The sequence below is a fragment of the Nansenia antarctica genome (genome assembly GCF_963989245.1).
Source record: "Nansenia antarctica genome assembly, chromosome: 14".
In the NCBI taxonomy this organism is placed as follows: domain Eukaryota; kingdom Metazoa; phylum Chordata; class Actinopteri; order Argentiniformes; family Microstomatidae; genus Nansenia; species Nansenia antarctica.
The window spans coordinates 27,895,697-27,913,082 of record NC_137684.1 but is presented as its reverse complement, the minus strand read 5'-3'; the positions used below and the strand labels follow the sequence as shown (position 1 = coordinate 27,913,082).

The following is a 17,386-nucleotide window of genomic DNA, read 5'->3' as shown; positions in this document are numbered from 1 at the left end:
TGTGGGGAGGACAGAGGGAGAGTAAGGGGGAGGAGGGTGCAGAGGGAGAGAGAGAGAGAGAGGGAGAGGGAGAGGGAGAGGGAGGGAGTAGAGCTGGAACTTATTTGGAAAGCAGCGTGGCCGAGTTGTCTTTTTCACTCCACATTGCAGCACGTATGGTTTTTTGTTGTGCTGCCCAGCAAAGCACATGTCCAGAGCAAACACAGGAACGCTCTCTCTCTCTCTCTGGATCTAGGGGGGCCGGCCGGCCAGGGTTCCTGGGGACAGAATCACCACCACATAACCACACAGACAGACAGACCCTTTTTGGACATCTGAATCTGACTCCTAGAGGAACCCTAGAGGTGGTGGGGGTGAGCTACAAGTGCAATGAGCAGGGATCTATCTGTCTATTTGGGACTAAGTCTGGAGGTGATGCAGTTGCCGGCCGGCCGATGGTTCGGGTTGGCCCTGCTGGCCCTCCTCAAGCTCCTCCAGGGGGACTCCCATCCGCAGTGTCTGGACTACAAGCCCCCTTTCCAGCCCCGGGAGCCACTGGTGTTCTGTAAGGAGTACGCCAAGTTCGGCTGCTGCGACCTGGAGCAGGACGAGAAGATCTCCCAGCACTTCTACGGCATCATGGACTACTTTGACTACTCGGGTTACGTCACCTGCGGGAAGTACATCCGCAGCATCCTGTGTCAGGTAAACTGGGGTTTGGTGTCGTAGTCGGTCGCTTGAGATCGTCTGGTTGGCGGCTGTCATCTACACTGCAAAAAGACAGCTCTCAAAAACAAGAAAAAAAAGCAGTAAAATGGGGGAAATATTACTTAAAATAAGCAACATTATCTGCCGACAGAACAGGAAAATGTAACTTCTTTTCATCTCTTAAAATAAGTTAAAAAATGTCTTAAAACTAGTGCAGTCAGACAAAAAACAAGCATATATTGCCTTGATTTAAGATATTTTATCTTACTTAGATTTACTTTTTGCAGTGATAGGTACTGTGTCTGAGACATGTCGCAAAGGTTGTTGCAGCCCCTCCTTTCCAACAAGGTACAGATCTGAACCGGTAACTTGTGATAAAGTTAGTGTCTGAGAGGATTTACACAAGGTTTATTGTATAAGTGCATGTATTCCCATGTTTTCAATACCTTAAAGTATTTCCGATATATTTCTAAATGTTTTACAAATGTTTACTTTATCCACGTTTTTATGGAAGTATTGATATCACTCGAGGTCAACACATCTTAATATTGATTATGAACCGAAACTGCTGCTCTACGGTGTAGATATACCGTTTTATACAAAGTTGACCTTGTCAACACACAGTGACAACCCACTTCATCACAGATCTTTTTCGTCAACTATCAATTATCGTCATGTGAACTTCAAGATAATTACATCCTTTCAAGATAATTTCATCCTTACTGTCCTTGCGAGACATGCAATGCATGTTGCAGACTGGAACAAATTACACTTCATGCATCATTCTACCAATGGTGGATTTGGCAAGTCCAGGCCACAATACCGCAACATCGCTACCATGCTGTCATGCCCCTCCGATGATGAGAATCGCAGACCATGCGAGGACCGGTCCGTGCATGTGTCCTCAGCTCTGTTTGGTTATGAATTCACGGGCCCATCTCTTCAGGTTACACCTTAACTGCTCCTCCTGAGACATCTAATGCCCCCCCAGCACTGTGTCTCCTGAGACACCCGCTTTTCCCCTTTACTGTGTCCCCTAAAACTTCTATTGCCCCCCCTTGTACTGTTTCTCTGTTTCTCCAATGTCTATATTAAAAAAAAACTTTTAGAAGAAGGTGATAGAAGAAGGTTTTTCCTTCTATCAATGGCCCCGGGCCTGAGCTGGATTACTCTTCCTGCTACGACTGGTGGATCGATGATTCACTTGCTTAGTCAAATGTATTGATTGTAAGTCGCTTTGGAATAAGGCGTCTGCTAACAACGCTTCACTGACAGTGACTGACTGACATTCAATGACTTACAATGGCGGGTTAGGGTTAAAAAAAATGCCAAAAAAGTAAAAGTAAATTCACTGGAAGGTAACTGCGGTGCCTGGCTCCTCTGTCAGCCATGTTGAGGTAGAGAGGTCCTTGGCGTGCGGTCCATGATGCCCGAGGCCACTTAGCCAGGGTAAACTCACAGACAATGACCGTCTTTGTTGGGACAGTTATCATAGATACAAGGGAGCTGCTTATGATCTGTCATAGGGGCCCACTGACTAACCTGCGCCAAGCATTGATTTCCCCTCTGGCCACCGAAACAGGATATATCAGATTTCTCCGAGGAGGCAGAGAGAAAGGGAGGAGAGAGGGGAGGGGAAAAGAGAGAGAGAGAGAGAGAGAGAGAGAGAGAGAGAGAGAGAGAGAGATGATCCGAGCCGGGACGCTCCATATTTACAGTGATAGTGGCAACGTGGAACTCAGAAGGGCTGTCCTTCCTAGATGCGGTGGACACGCTCTCACTCTCTCATTTTACCGCCCACCCCTTCTGGACCAAGGTTCGTTTTAGAGGTCTCTTTGAGGGTATTTATGTTGACTTTATTGAGTCACGGCGGAAACCAAGAAACACACAGATTTAACCCTACGTGTACCACTTCACCCTACTCTTTGGGGCTTGTTTTAGTTTGGCTTTTCTTTCATTTGTGTGTGTGTGTGTGTGCATTTCGGAAGGCTGGTCTTCAGCTGTTTCCATGCTAAAAGTATAGGTAAGCATTTTGTAACATCTTACATCTGGTAGCCATCCCCGTTAACCAAAGCCATGCGAGGAGTAAACTTGACAGATTGCAGCGGTCGCAGACTCTCCATGTGCAATCTAAACAAATCTTGATAGTTGGCCCTAGGTGAAGGCATTATCAGGAGACAAAAAGAACAAACTTATTTCTATTCCCTCAAATTAGAGGGGATGAATTGGCTGCACAGAACAATGACTTGTGTTTTTGAGATGTGGATTAGAAAAGAAAGTATATCATTTGAGATGCTTATACAGAGGAGGAGGAATCATTTTCAGACACCAAGAAACATTTGTAGAAGTACTGTCTGTGAGAAGTAAGTGTCACATACTGTACAGTTCAAAGGCATATCCAAGTTACAATACATTCTGAGATTGATATCCTTTCCTATGCTGTTTATTGCATACATTACATACTGAAGCATAGTCTTCTTTTACATCATACTTGAACCAAATAAGGTGATTGACATACATCAATCCTATATTGCTTCAGTGAACACTTGGGTGCATGCACAATAAAAAATAATAATAATGTATTTAACCAGGCAGGCCAATAAGAACTAATTCTGGCGGCCTGGCAAAAGACAAAAGCCTCTTGGGGGGAGGGTGGGAGGGGCTGAAAATAAATCAGGTTACATCTTAAAAACAAAGAGCACACACGACAGACAGCGGCACACATCCAAGCATTTCCAGCACAGTTAAACGCTAGAAACATACAGACATCTCCAACACCTCCTCCATTTACAGTCACAGCATCAAGTTAAAGGACAGCGTCACACATCCACATAAACCCGCCCAACAGAGAAAGTGGAGACTAGCATGACTGGGTTTGTTTGTGTGTAGTGACTTAAAAGGATGCTGGCTATCTGCTAGGACCTAGCTGGGGAATCATTCTAGATGTGCAGTATGCAGGGTTCCTACAAGTAAAATCTAAGACTTTTTTAGACCTCTTTGAATATAATTGTTGACCTATTCGCGACACCATAGCTTTTTGTCACCCTGCTGTAGCTAGCACCTAATTTTTTAGACCTAATAACTGAAACTTAAGACCTTTTTAGGTCTTGTGAGTCGGATTGCTGGGTTTTAGACTTAAAGGCTTTTTAAGACCAGCGCAGGAACCCTGAGTATGGAACGAATGCACACCCTCAATATGATCCAAATCTTGATAATCCTAAAGGAAGACATCACTCTCCCAAGGTGAACCATCTGCTGGTTATTTGCTGTTGTGATTCAGATTATTTTTAAATTCAGAGCCAGCAAGTTTAGTTAGTGCTTGTGCAGCAAACATTTCTGATTCTGAGCCATGCATCGCGATTCACTGAAATCGAATGATTCATACCCCCTAAGGTCGGGTTTGAGTAGTCATTCCAGGCTCATGTCCAGTGTGCAATACCCTGGGGATGTGGCTAGCAAGTTTGTAACTCTTTTGCTTACTCACAGAAAAAGAGTCTTGCAAATAAACTTGCTTAAAACAGCCATGTGTATCTTCTTACCTCTCCCAGTTTTATTCCCTCAGACATATGCCGCTACTGTGCATGAGCATACCACCTCAAGATTGCCCTGTTCCCATTGACGTCAGTGGTAATCATGTGATTACATAATCCCACACAGCAATTTACGGTTTTTGAACTCAAAGTTAGCCACTGATGTTCCCTTTGAGGTAAAGTTTTTAAACAGTGTTTGACAGCACCTCTGAGAAAGCGTACCCTGGCTTTGGATGGCAAGAAGTGAAACATTAGTCAGCAGAAACCTAATTCGCCTCAGCCTGCTGCCAATACCACAAGTCCCTTGGCTTCGGCTCCGTGGGATTCCATATCTACATGTCATTACATACAGTTTTTGGCCTTTAGCAGACGCCTTACAAAAAACACAATTGTCAGGCAACTTACCAAAAACACAATTCTCTAATTGAGTGAATCAGCTATTATCCATCAGTCATCATAAGAACAAGTAATCTATGCTAGGACCAGGGTCATTGGCAGTCACAGTGCTAGAAGAAGGAAGAATTATTATTATTATTATTATTATTATTATTATTATTATTATTATTATTATTTGAAATGATTATTATTTGTATTATTATTGTTATGGTTGTTGTTGTTGTTCTTTTTATTATTATTATAATCATTATTATTGTTATTATTATGATTATGATGATGATGATGATTATTATGATTGTTATTATTGTTATTATTATGATGATGATTATTATTATTATTATTATTATGATTGTTATTATTTACAGTAGAGAAACTGTACAGGGGGGTAGTGGGGACGAATAGATGGTTAGGAGGGACAGTTAAGATGTAGCTTGAAGAGATGGAGGTCTTCAATCCACGGCGGAATATAGGTAGTGACTGCAGTCCTGACAGCAGTGACGTTAGAGTTATAAGGTTCTATCTCAATTTTTGTCAAAATTGAGTTTTTTACATAATCTGATCCATTAGGTGTTTATTAATGCCTGTGTGGTGTTATTTTTAAAATGTTGACATTTTTGAGTTAGTAATTCATAAAATACAAAGGTTCCATCTCACAAAACATAATGGAATGTAAAAACTCTGACGCTCAATATCTCTGAACTGCCCTAAACGGAGATAGAACCTTATCATTCTAAACGGAGATAGAACCTTATCATTCTAAACGGAGATAGAACCTTATCATTCTAAACGGAGATAGAACATTATCATTCTAAGCTCACGAGCAGTGGGCAGCTCGTTCTACCAGGACAGTCAAAAGTCCTGACTGAGTAGCGCGACTGATGCAGGCTTTGGAATGCTCTGCCCTTGGATCTTAGATCAGCTGGCTCGCTCGAGGCTTTTAAAAAACAGCTAAAGACTGTGTTGTATAGACAGGCTTTTGGATAGCCCCAAGGGCTTGTCTTTCTGTGTCCTGTTGATGCTGTTGTACACCTGCTGTCTGTTACTTGTTTTTATTTTCACTTGTTTTGCCTGTTTTAACCTGCTGTGGTTTTCGCTCTTGTATTATGTTTTATTGTGTTTCTTCTTTGTTATGTCTGGGAAGGGTGCTGTATGAATACATTTTACTTACTTACTTACTTGCATCCACGTAGAGGGACTGCGGTGCCAGGCGGCCAGCCGAGGTGGAGGAATGGAGTGATCAGACAGGGCTTTGGGGGCTGACCATTGCTTGCAAGTAGGGAGGGGCTATCCCCTTTGCACACCGGTAGGCAACCACCATGGTCTTGAATCTGATGCGTGCTGCTACCGGGAGCCAGTAAAGGGAGGAAAGGAGGTGGGTGGCATGGGAGAATTTGGGGAGATTGAACACCAGGCGGGTGGAACATTCTGGATGAGCTGCAGAGGTCTGATGGTGGAGGCAGGGAGCCTGGACAGGAGTGCGCTGCAGTAGTCAAGGCGTGTCGAGTGTCTGGACCAATCAATCAATGTTCGCTACACAGGATAAGTGCTTGTCAAGGATATAACCCCAAGGTTCTTGGCTGTCTGGGAGGCTTTCCCAGCGTGGAAGAGCAGCTCAGTTTTGTTAAGGTTGAGCTTGAGGTTGTGGACTGACACCCAAGCCAAAATGTTGGCAAGACACACAGAGACACATGTTGCCACTTGTGAGTCAGAGGGGGGGGGCAAGAGAGATAGAGTTGAGTGTCATCTGTATAGCAGTGTAGGCGAAACCATGTGAGGAAATTACCGAGCCAAGAGATTTGGTATACAGGGAGAACAATAAGGGCCTTAGGACACAGCCCTGGGGGACCCCAGTTGTGATCGATCTTCCATCCACGTCACCTGGTAAGAGGGATCGGCCCAGGTAGGATGCAAACCAGGAGAGATGCCCAGTTCTGAGAGGGTGGAGAGAAGGAGGATCGGGTGGTTTACTGTGTCGCATGCAGCAGACAGGTCCAGGAGAATGAGAACAGAGGAGACGGAGGAAGCTCGGTCAGAATGGAGGGCCTCCGTCACAGCAAAGAGAGCAGTCTCAGTAGAGTGTCCAGCCTTAAATGCCGGATTGGTGAGGGTCAAGTAAGTTGTCTTGAGGTAGTCAGAAAGGCAGCTGGGACAGATCCTGAGGATAGAGAGGAATTGATTATGGTGGTAAGGGAAAGGAAGGAGGTGTTGTGGTTTTATATCATTTTATACTGAGAAATTGAAGTCTCTCTACAGTTTGGTGAATCTAGCAGCACTCAAGGAAGGCCCATTTCCTTCCTGTAAGGGATCGGCCAAGATCTGTGGCGCAGTGAATAATTCTGACTATGGACAGGGCCCATAACTTGTGTAATCACAGATTTGTATAATTGAATGATTGGTTCCCAAGAATAGTGACCTCATGACCAGGGACAGGTCTATAAATCGCACCCATCTTTGGAGGCTTCCTGCTTGCTTCTTGCTTTTGGGATATTGCTTCTTGCTTATTGGTCAGCTCATTACTCTCTGCGCTCATGTAACTTGGCTTAATAAAAGGCCTCTTTGGAGACAATTGATCTAAGCACTTTGTGCTTTATAAGTTCTACTAAATCTATTAAGAATCAATTATATCCACGACAGAGGTCTTTGGAAATGGATTGGAGAAGTGGGGAGGGGAGGGGAATAGGATTGAGAGGGCAGGTGGCTGCCTGCCTGGACGTAACCAGTGAGACAGTGAGGTCGTAATCAGTTGAGCATGGCAGGTAGCTTAGACTGGAATGTTTGTGACTTGAGGTTTAGCGTCGATGTGTCCTCCTGAGGGATCAAATAACAGGGAGAAAGCACATTGGGATAGTTGCAGGTATAAAGATAGAGGGTTTGTGGGCAATACAAGATGTAGGTAGAGCTCAGTACAATCAGAGTAGAGACAAAATAATCAAATAGAATGACAAATATTCTTCCTCGATGGACTCCACAGATTGACTCCTTCGTCTTCATGGCAAGAGGCTGTCAGAGATATAGAGTTGAGTGTCATCTGTATAGCAGTGGTAGGAGAAACCATGTGAGGAAATTACAGAGCCTCGTTGACCGTCCAGATAGAAATGCAGATTCTGTAATTGCTGATGACTAGCGGGGTTTGCGGCCCCTCCCATCTAACGATCAGTTAACAACCAGGCAGGTTTCCCTCACTCACTCCAGATGTATTCAGCCTTGTCCGAGGTGAACAGGGACAAAATACCTAGCAGGAAGGTTTCAGGCCCTCCCACTGACCGCAATTGGCTTCAAACAGATAGCTTTCAATTGAAACTATGTCCCAAGAGTGCAGGCAAGACAGACACAACATCCTCTACCAACAACAACTACAAATCAAATCAAATCAAATCAAATTTTATTTGTATAGCGCATTTCTTACAAGATGCAACTCAATGCGCTTCACACAATGAAAATGTTCAGTCAATCAGTCAATCAATCAATCAATACTGACAGAGCCGCAAGCAGGCAAAAGTAAAAACCTGTGCACTATGTAGCCAGGAAAAATTCCCTTGCAGCCCTCTACCAATAGAGCGACTACTAGCCAGTTTGCCTACCAGTACCCAGCGGTCCCCAAGGGTACAAATACCACCAACAACAAGATTAAATTCACTTACTCAGGCTAGAAACAGACTTCACTAACTCACTCCAAATGTATTCTTACAGACCAGAGAAACACACTAGTCTGTGCAACCTCTACCACATTCATAATCTGCTCTCCTTTTCTCCTGCAGGAGTGCTCTCCCTATTCTGCCCACCTGTATGACGCCGAGGACGCCAACACGCCCATGCGGGAGCTACCGGGCCTGTGTGGCGACTACTGCTCCGAGTTCTGGCACCACTGCCGCTACACCCTCAGTCTAATGATCGACAACAACGCCACCGCGGGACTAGAGGAGGACCGCGATCAATTCTGTGCCTTTCTGGAGCTCAAAGACCAGGAATACTGCTACCCCAACGTGTTATCGAACACCGAGCTCAACGCTAATCTAGGAGACGTCCGGGCGGACCCCGAGGGATGTCTCCATCTGTGTCTGGAGGAGGTGGCCAACGGCCTCCGGAACCCGGTCGCCATGGTCCACGCCGACGACGGGACCCATCGCTTCTTCGTGGCGGAGCAGCTGGGCTACGTGTGGACGTACCTAGCCAACGGTTCCCGCATAGACCGGCCGTTCCTCAACCTGACCCGGGCGGTGCTGACGTCACCGTGGGCGGGCGACGAGCGCGGCTTCCTGTGCATCGCGCTCCACCCGCGCTTCACCACGGTGCGGAAGGCGTACGTCTACTACTCTGTCAGGGTGAAGAAGGAGGAGAGGATCCGTGTGAGCGAGTTTACGCTGTCCCATGATGACATGAACCAGCTAGACCACACCTCTGAAAGGTATAGTTTCTTTTTTTTACATTTACATTTTTGGCATTTAGCAGACGCCTTATTCCAAAGCGACTTACAATTAGTACATTTGACTAAGCAAGTGAATCATCAATCCACCAGTCGTAGCAGGAAGAGTAATCTAGCTCAGGCCCGCGGCCATTGGCAGTCTCTGTGATCGAAAGAATATTATTATTATACTTTTTTTATATAGACACTGGGGATACAGAGAAACAGTACAAGGGGGGCAGTAGAAGTCTTAGGGGACGCAGTAAAGGGGAAAAGCGGGTGTCTCAGGAGACGCCTATATTTAAGGTTACCAGGGTTAGGACTTCATTTTCATTTACATCAATAGCGGAAGTGAATTTAATTAGACAGATTACAAAATCTGGGTATCTGAGTATAATGTTTAAAACAGTCAGGAACTCAACTGTGTGTTCTTAAATTACATTTGAATTTGAATTGGAGCTTCAAAACACTTCGTGAATTGATGGAACTGAAGGGGAATTATGGGTAACAGTTCTGGTGCAATGCTGCACTGTAGCACATACTGCAGTATTGTCAAACCAGTTGACATAGAGCGAATGTAGCAGCATCCACCATCAGGGGCATATTTAGATAAATGTTTGCTATGTACAACATCAGCTTATTTTGCTAAAGCCTATTGTCCTAAAACTACGAATGTCTAATTTAATTGGTTGATCTATATCATAGCAGTATGATTACCATACAGTTTTAGTTCAGTTATTCTGTAATGAACCAGCATATTTGAATACAATGTAAATCAACATGAGCTAGTGGAACTTTGCTTAGTGGACGATGTTAGGTCATCATTATTTGTCTTCTTTCAGAACTATTTTGGAAGTCGTGGAACCAGCGTCCAACCACAACGGCGGTCAGCTTCTCTTTGGGCACGACGGCTATCTCTACATCTTTATTGGTGACGGGGGAAGAGCAGGGGACCCATTTGGCAAATTTGGAAACTCCCAGAATAAGTAAGTAAATCTACACATTCCTGTAGTGAACTGTATTACTCTGCCCTCACAGCGTCTGACCTTGGATCTTAGATCAGCTGGCTCGGTCAAGGTTTTTAAAAAACAGCTTAAGACTGTCTTGTATAGTCAAGCTTTTGGATAGCCCCAGGGGCCTGTCTTTCTGTGTCCTGTTGATGTTGTTGTACACCTGTTGTCTGTTACTTGTTCTTATTTTCACTTATTTTGCCTGTTTTAACCTGCTGTGGCTTTCGCTCTTGTATTATGTTTTATTGTGTCTTTTTCCTTCCTTTTTCCTTTTTCCTTTAAAGCACTTTGTGACCCTTGGTCTGGGAAAGGTGCTCTATAAATACATTTTACTTACTTTCAATTAATATATTTTTTTCCTTACTACCAAAAGGAAAATCCCTGTTTGGCTGGGGAATATCTAATATAATACTGATACATCATTAATATTAATAAAAGATCTGAGTGGCTGTCACTTACAATATCTTAAAAGTGGTTAATGCTCCAGAAGATTAATTTGCACAGCAGGGTCCAGGGATCCTGACTAGAAACTAGAGTTTACCAAACAAGGGGGTGACGAATTGTAGTTTTCCTACATAGGTATCCACTATCCAGTAGTAACCATTTGTTCCAGTTGTTAACATTTGTTTGAATGAGTAAATAATTCATGAAATAAGTGCAACAGTCAATTATTGAAAGTAATTATTGAAAAACGATACCAAAATCAATAACCACTAATCCGTCTACAGACAAATTCAAATGCAACACAGAGAAGGAAATACAACTAGCACCCAAGAGCTATTCCTGACAAAACAGGGTTTTTTCAGACCATGACCTTTCTAACCAATGGCGTATATAACACTTTGTGGACGAATCGCCATGTATGACTTCAGCCCTTGAGCATTCGAGCTAGCACACAGCATGACAAACATTCAGCTCCACGCTATGTGTACATTCATGCAGACAGAGACTGTACAGTTGCTCAAAATATTAGCCTTGGCACTAGAGAGCTTCTTCTAGCTTTCTCTCTCCTGGCAGGGCAGGGGTTGGCAGTGCCCAGAATCGACAGAGAGTGGCACATGCAGGGCCATTCAGAAACAGCTCAGAGGGGACCAAAATATTTTGGTGAAAATGACGTGCTGTTACAGATTAATGTAGGTGGAATGGAAGCAGCATTGTAGACACAGTGATATTGTGAAATAATAAGTCCTTATTTGGGAAACACATCTCGTATCTTTGGCATCTTTGGGGATAAGAACGTATTGTTGTTTTTTCGCCACGGCCTGAGTGCCCATACGGTGCCAGTGAGGTTGTAAGTGCCACCCCCACAGCATGCTGGTCAGTGTCCAGGTTGGACCTGAGGTGACAGGCCAAGTGTAATATTTATGGAGAATGTTTGTCTGGCACTTTCTTACCATGTGATAAAATCCACAGGCTTGTGCAGTGTCGAAGTTGAAAGGGACATTTTTCTTTCCTAACATGAGCAGAGGTAGAATATCTGCCAATGAATATCGGTTTAGAATGCTCTTAAAGTTTTCTATTCATTGCTCCCATTGCACCATTATATGGCGCTTCTCCATTGACCAGACCGGGACGGTACAGGTTGGCATTTGTGTCTTACCCGTACCGTATTTTCAGAAACGCAACAGGTATACACAACAGACCTGGAGCGAGTCGGAAAAGTAGGAGGAGTAAAGTGTCATGAGAGCACGCCATGGTGGTGATTTTCATGCTTCAGTTTTTCCACTTTATCAAACAAACAACGGTCGCTCAAATTCTTCACTGACAGTGACTGACTGACCGACCGTGACTGAATGACATTCAATGACTTACAATGGCGGGAATTAACATTTCTGATTCACAAGTAAATAATAGACATGTTTTTTAAAGATGACAAGAATATTTAGTCTAGAAGCTTTTCACCGTCAGATATTAGCGAGTTGTTTGTCCGAGTTTTCTGCCTGTAGTGACTTTTGCTGTGATATGATTGGACAATTTCTATTTTGGGGGCGTGGCTTAGCGATAGGTCCATTGAGTTGTATTAGGTGGAAACTTCTCTCTTTGAGCTCATCCCAGGGGGAGAGAGATCAGCAAAGGGTTCCTTGAAGGCCAATGACAGGTAGGCCAGAGATGTGAGGCGGCTCTGGGCCTTGCCAAGGCTAATATTTACACAAGACACTGTGGGTCACATGCTGGTATGTGTGTAAGAGCTGGGGCGGCCGTGACGCAGGAGGTAGAGCCGGTGTCTAATGATCGCAAGGTTGGCAGATCGGGGGTTCGAACCCCGGCTGGCCACATGTCGAGGTGTCCTTGGGCAAGACACTGAACCCCAAATTGCTTCCAATGAGCGGGCCCGGCGCCGTGCATGGTAGCTTGCCGCCATTGGCGTGTGAATGTACGGGTGAATGAGAGGCCGTTGTAAAGCGCTTTGTAATAAGGCGCTATATAAGTCAGTCCGTTTACCATTTAGAGGGGAGGGGAGGGGAGACTGAAATACATTTTCCCATGCTTACCTACTCGGATAGGAAATCATTGCAATCAAACAACAGACTATTATTTTCTTCCTAGTAAAAAAGTAAGTAAGTAAAATGCATTTGTACAGCACCTTTCCCAGACCAAGGGTCACAAAGTGCTTTACATATAGAGAACATAACAAAGAAGAAACATAATAAAACATAATAAAAGAGCGAAAGCCACAGCAGGTTAAAACAGGCAAACAAGCGAAAATAAGAACAAGTAACAGACAACAGGTGTACAACAACATCAACAGGACACAGAAAGACAGGCCCCGAGACTTAGGGCTATCCAAAAGCCTGACTACACAAGACAGTCTTAAGCTGTTTTTTAAAAGCCTCGACCGAGACCGCTGATCTAAGATCCGAGGGCAGAGCATTCCAAAGCCTGGGAGCCACGGAATTTGGACTGCTCTATCACCCTTGGTCTTCAATCTTCCTCCTGTCATGGATATAATTGATTCTTAATAGATTTAGAACTTTCAAAGCACAAAGAGCTTAGATCAATTGTCTCCAAAGAGGCCTTTTATTAAGCCAAGTTATGAGCAATGAAATGAGCAGACCAATAAGCAATAAGCAATAGCCCAAAAGCAAGAAGCAAGTAGGAAGCCCCCAAAGATGGGTGCGACTCATATTTATAGACCTGTCCTTGGTCATGAGGTCACTATTCTTGGGAACCAATCATATTATACAAATCTGTGATTACACAAGTTATGGGCCCTGTCCATAGTCAGAATTATTCACTGCGCCACAGATCTTGGCTCATCCCTAGGAAGGAAATGGGCCTTCCTTGAGTGCTGCTAGATTCACCAAACTGTAGAGAGAATTCAATTTCTCAGTATAACATGATATAAAACCACTACACTCCTCCTCTATCCCATGTCTGTAGGTCGACTCTGCTGGGCAAGGTGCTGCGCCTTGATATCGACTACAACGATGACAGCTCCCCCTACAGCATCCCGTCAGATAACCCCTTCCTGGGGGAGAAGGGGTCCCTGCCGGAGATCTACGCCTACGGGGTGCGTAACATGTGGCGCTGCTCGATCGACCGGGGGGACCCCATCACGAGGCAGGGGCGCGGTCGTATGTTTTGCGGGGACGTGGGGCAGAACAAGTTCGAAGAGGTGGACATCATCGAGAAGGGGGGCAACTTCGGGTGGAGAGCCAAGGAAGGATTCTCTTGCTACGACAACAAGCTGTGCCGTAACTCCTCTCTCGGTGAGTGAGTGCACGTTCTGGTCGTGACGTAAGATGTTTGAATAATTGTTTAAGTCGGGCGTCACGTTGCCGCGAACAGTATTGCTTTCTTGCATTCCGAGTCTCACCCGAGTCTCAAAACCTGTATTGCCAACACATGTGATCGTCACCAAACTATTGTACCATACCTAACCACCAACCACCACGCCACTAAAATGCTAGCAATTTGATGGAGCAAGTGGGGGTGTTTCAACTTGTGGAGTGACTCAAGTCTCCACTCAGTAACATCAACATGAGTTGACTTCAATTGTTTTGCATTTATGCCAATTGCAGATTCTCCCCCATCTTTTCTGCCACTACTCCCCCCATGTATACAACCATCACAATCCACACCACAATGATCTATCCTTTATGAGCACATGGGTTCTACGTTTGTTTGTCTTCTCTTCCTAATCCCTCCCTTCTATTGCCTTATATTGTGTTAAACTCTTGCCAGCTTAGTGTCCGATGTACAATGGATGTGAAGAAAAACATGTTGCGTTTTGTCTCCTCAGATGACATTCTGCCTATTTTTGCCTACCCCCACAAACTGGGCAAGTCAGTCACTGGAGGCTACATATACCGTGGCTGCCAAATGCCAAATCTGAACGGACTCTACATATTTGGAGACTTCATGAGTGGGTGCGTGTTTTTATACAACATATTTACTGTATCAAACATAAATGCGTCAATCTGATTATACATACTAATGTGCATACTGTATTACAAAATACAAAATGTGTTCTGTTGAGTTATCAGGGTTCCTAGAAGTTTCAACAAGTCAAATCTTTAGACCTGTTTTGGACCTCTTTTTGTCATCCTCGAGGTGATGAAATTAGGGATTTCACTGCAATACAGACAAAAAAGGAAGCGAATTGGCATTTTTTTCCATTACATCTCTTCTCAAAAATATACAAGTACAAGAACTGAATGTCATTACAAGTTGCTACCCTGAAAAACCGACCTTCAGACACTTAGAAAGATCTTTTTCTAAGTGACTCTGTGTTTACCCAGACGCCTGATGTCACTCAAAGAGAACGAAAGCACAGGCAAGTGGGAGTACAAGGAGATCTGCATGGGAAGAGACCAGACGTGTCGATTCCCCAAACTCATCAACAGCTATTACAAGTACATCATCTCCTTCGCTGAAGACGAGGCAGGTAACCTTGACAACTATTTCAGCATGTCTCTCGTCTCTTGGGTGTTTTCTTTTCTTTGGGGGGGGGCCGGGAAAGATCCTTGCATGAAGATGCCGTTAGGGTATACCATTAACCATGAACTCACTCACCAAAATGGCTTGCCTGCATTTAGATGTAACAGTTTTGTTTTAAAGCCTCAAGCCTTAAAGGCTCAAAGGCTCGAGGCTGTACAACTAAATTCATGATTTACCGTACGACCGTACGTCTCAAAAGCAAACTGCTATGCCTGACTTCAAAGATGATTCGGTTCAAAAGAAACATGTGTCTTCATTTCACTGTGGAAGTGGTGTTGCGTATCGCAGCTTTGAACCGGCCTTACTGTAGATCTCGTCTCTGGTTTCTAGGAGAGCTGTTCTTTCTGGCCACGGGGGCTGCCAGCGCCACAGCCAGAGCAGGGGTCGTCTATAAGATAGTGGATCCGTCCAGGTAGGAAATAAGATGGGGGGACGGGGGGGCGATAATAGGAATGAGTCATTACCAGTTAACCCTCTCCCCCTCCCCTTCCCATGTGTCCCCAGCACTACCTCAATTAGGCCCCTATACTTTCTTCTATTTACCTTTTGTTTCTTTTTATTATTACTACGTACTCGATCTTTTCCGTTTGTAAAGCGTCTTTGAGTGTTTAGAAAAGCGCTATATAAGTCTAATGTATTATTGTTATTATTATTACTTTAGATTAAAGTCTGATTCCAAGGATGGAATGATGTGCTTATAATGTGCTTATTAGTGAAGTATTTGCTCCCATTTTGAACAAATTAGGATTTATGAAGTATGTGTCAAAGAAGCAGCTCTGGAATGTTTCATGAATTTCGACCACCATCTAGGAGAGCTCGTCCAGGAAAATGCAGCTTCAAGCCCACTCTTGTGAAGATAAAGGGCAAGCTGATTCACTTCCACCCCAAGGAGGGTAAGTGACACCGCAACCAAAAACACATAGTTTTATGCTTGCAGGCATTTCGAGTCATAGCACCGATAATGCAGGCACATCTTGGGTCAATTACAAGGATATTCTGACTCACTTCACTCCCCTTCCTCTCTACAGAATTTGTGATCGACAAGAAACCGACCACCACCACTGCTGTGCCGACCACGGCAAGGACAACTACAGTCACCCCAATCCGCACGACTCTGAGAACAGCGCACGCTACGACGACACGACCGCCTCGCAGATCTCCGAGGCCAACCGCGAGGGCCACTGCTAGACCTGCGACAACAACGACGTCTTTCAATCCCACCTCGATCCGATCGCCACGGAAGCCGGTCGGTACCACCGCTAAACCCGCCCTGACGACTTCGTGGAGGCAGGCTACGACAGACAGGCCGGCTTACGCTGCCACCACTCCCCGGCGTCGTGAATCCTCCTCCCCAGCCTCCACCAGGCCCACTGTGACCCCAAAACCCAGAGTCCTCTACACAACAGGAGGCAGGAGGAGGCCCTCTCCTTCCACTGTGCCACCCATGACCCGACCCCCTCCCCGCCGCACCACAGTCAAACCCTCACTGGGTACGGGGGGGGTGGCGACCACCAGACGGACTCAGACCACACCCAGGCCCATGTCCTACTGGACACCAGCGCCGCCGAAGCCCACGTCGAAGACACAGAAGCCATACTTCACCCTGCCCAAGGCCCAGGAGAAGCTCCAGAACGGTCAGGGCGGCGGTGACACGATGGACGCGTCGACGGGGAACCAGGTCCACAAGGGGGGGAGGGGGAGGGGCCGGGGCTCCAAGCCACGGAAGCAACGCCGCCGGAAGACTCGGGCCGGCTCGGTGCGGCTCGTCAGCTCGGAGCAGCTGTCGGACCGCGGGCGGGTGGAGATCTTCGTGCGAGGGGAGTGGGGCACCGTGTGCGACGACCTGTTTAACAGTAAAGCGGCGGCCGTGGTGTGCCGTCAGCTAGGTTTCCCGGTCGTCCTGCTGGTGGCGAAGCGGGCGGAGCTAGGGGCAGGAAGCGGCCTCAGTATCATGCTGGATGACGTGGAGTGCGAGGGCACGGAGAGGACGTTACTGGAGTGCAAACGAGCGAAGGTGGGCAAGCACAACTGCTCCCACCAGGAGGACGTGGGCGTGGTGTGTGGCTACCACGAGGAGGAGTGAGCCAATGTTGTCAGACTGACTGGGGGAACACCTTGGCACCTTCGTGTAATTGCTTCCTTTTCTGCAGCGGAGTTGTTCACAAGCGCCGGCCGGCGAGGTCGGCGGAAATAAGCAGGCTTCTAAATCACTTTTTTGGCTGACTACCTTTTTCAACTTCATTAACTATTTTTTTTTTTAATCACGCATTTCACATCCGCTGCATTTGCATGTAAAAAAATATGGTTTGTTGATGTGCTGTCTGTCCTGCTACCCGTGGTGCTGATGCAAATGTGTTTTTCTTTCACTGGAGAGAAAGAGAGCAGTGTTTGTTGTCCACTAAACCTGCTTGAAGCCGACG

At 45.5% G+C, this 17,386-nt stretch overlaps 1 protein-coding gene across 1 annotated transcript; it reads left to right on the top strand.

The window, feature by feature from the left end:
* Window positions 1-414: 414 nt before the first annotated feature.
* Window positions 415-17,049, top strand: LOC308170030 (HHIP-like protein 1; the record flags this gene model as incomplete). Its single annotated transcript, XM_080544761.1, has 9 exons — window positions 415-684; window positions 8,372-9,018; window positions 9,858-10,001; window positions 13,407-13,735; window positions 14,269-14,395; window positions 14,768-14,913; window positions 15,297-15,378; window positions 15,777-15,859; window positions 15,995-17,049. 9 exons carry the CDS (start codon window positions 415-417, stop codon window positions 17,047-17,049), a joined length of 2,883 nt encoding a protein of 960 aa, XP_080400887.1.
* Between the last annotated feature and the right edge of the window lie 337 nt (window positions 17,050-17,386).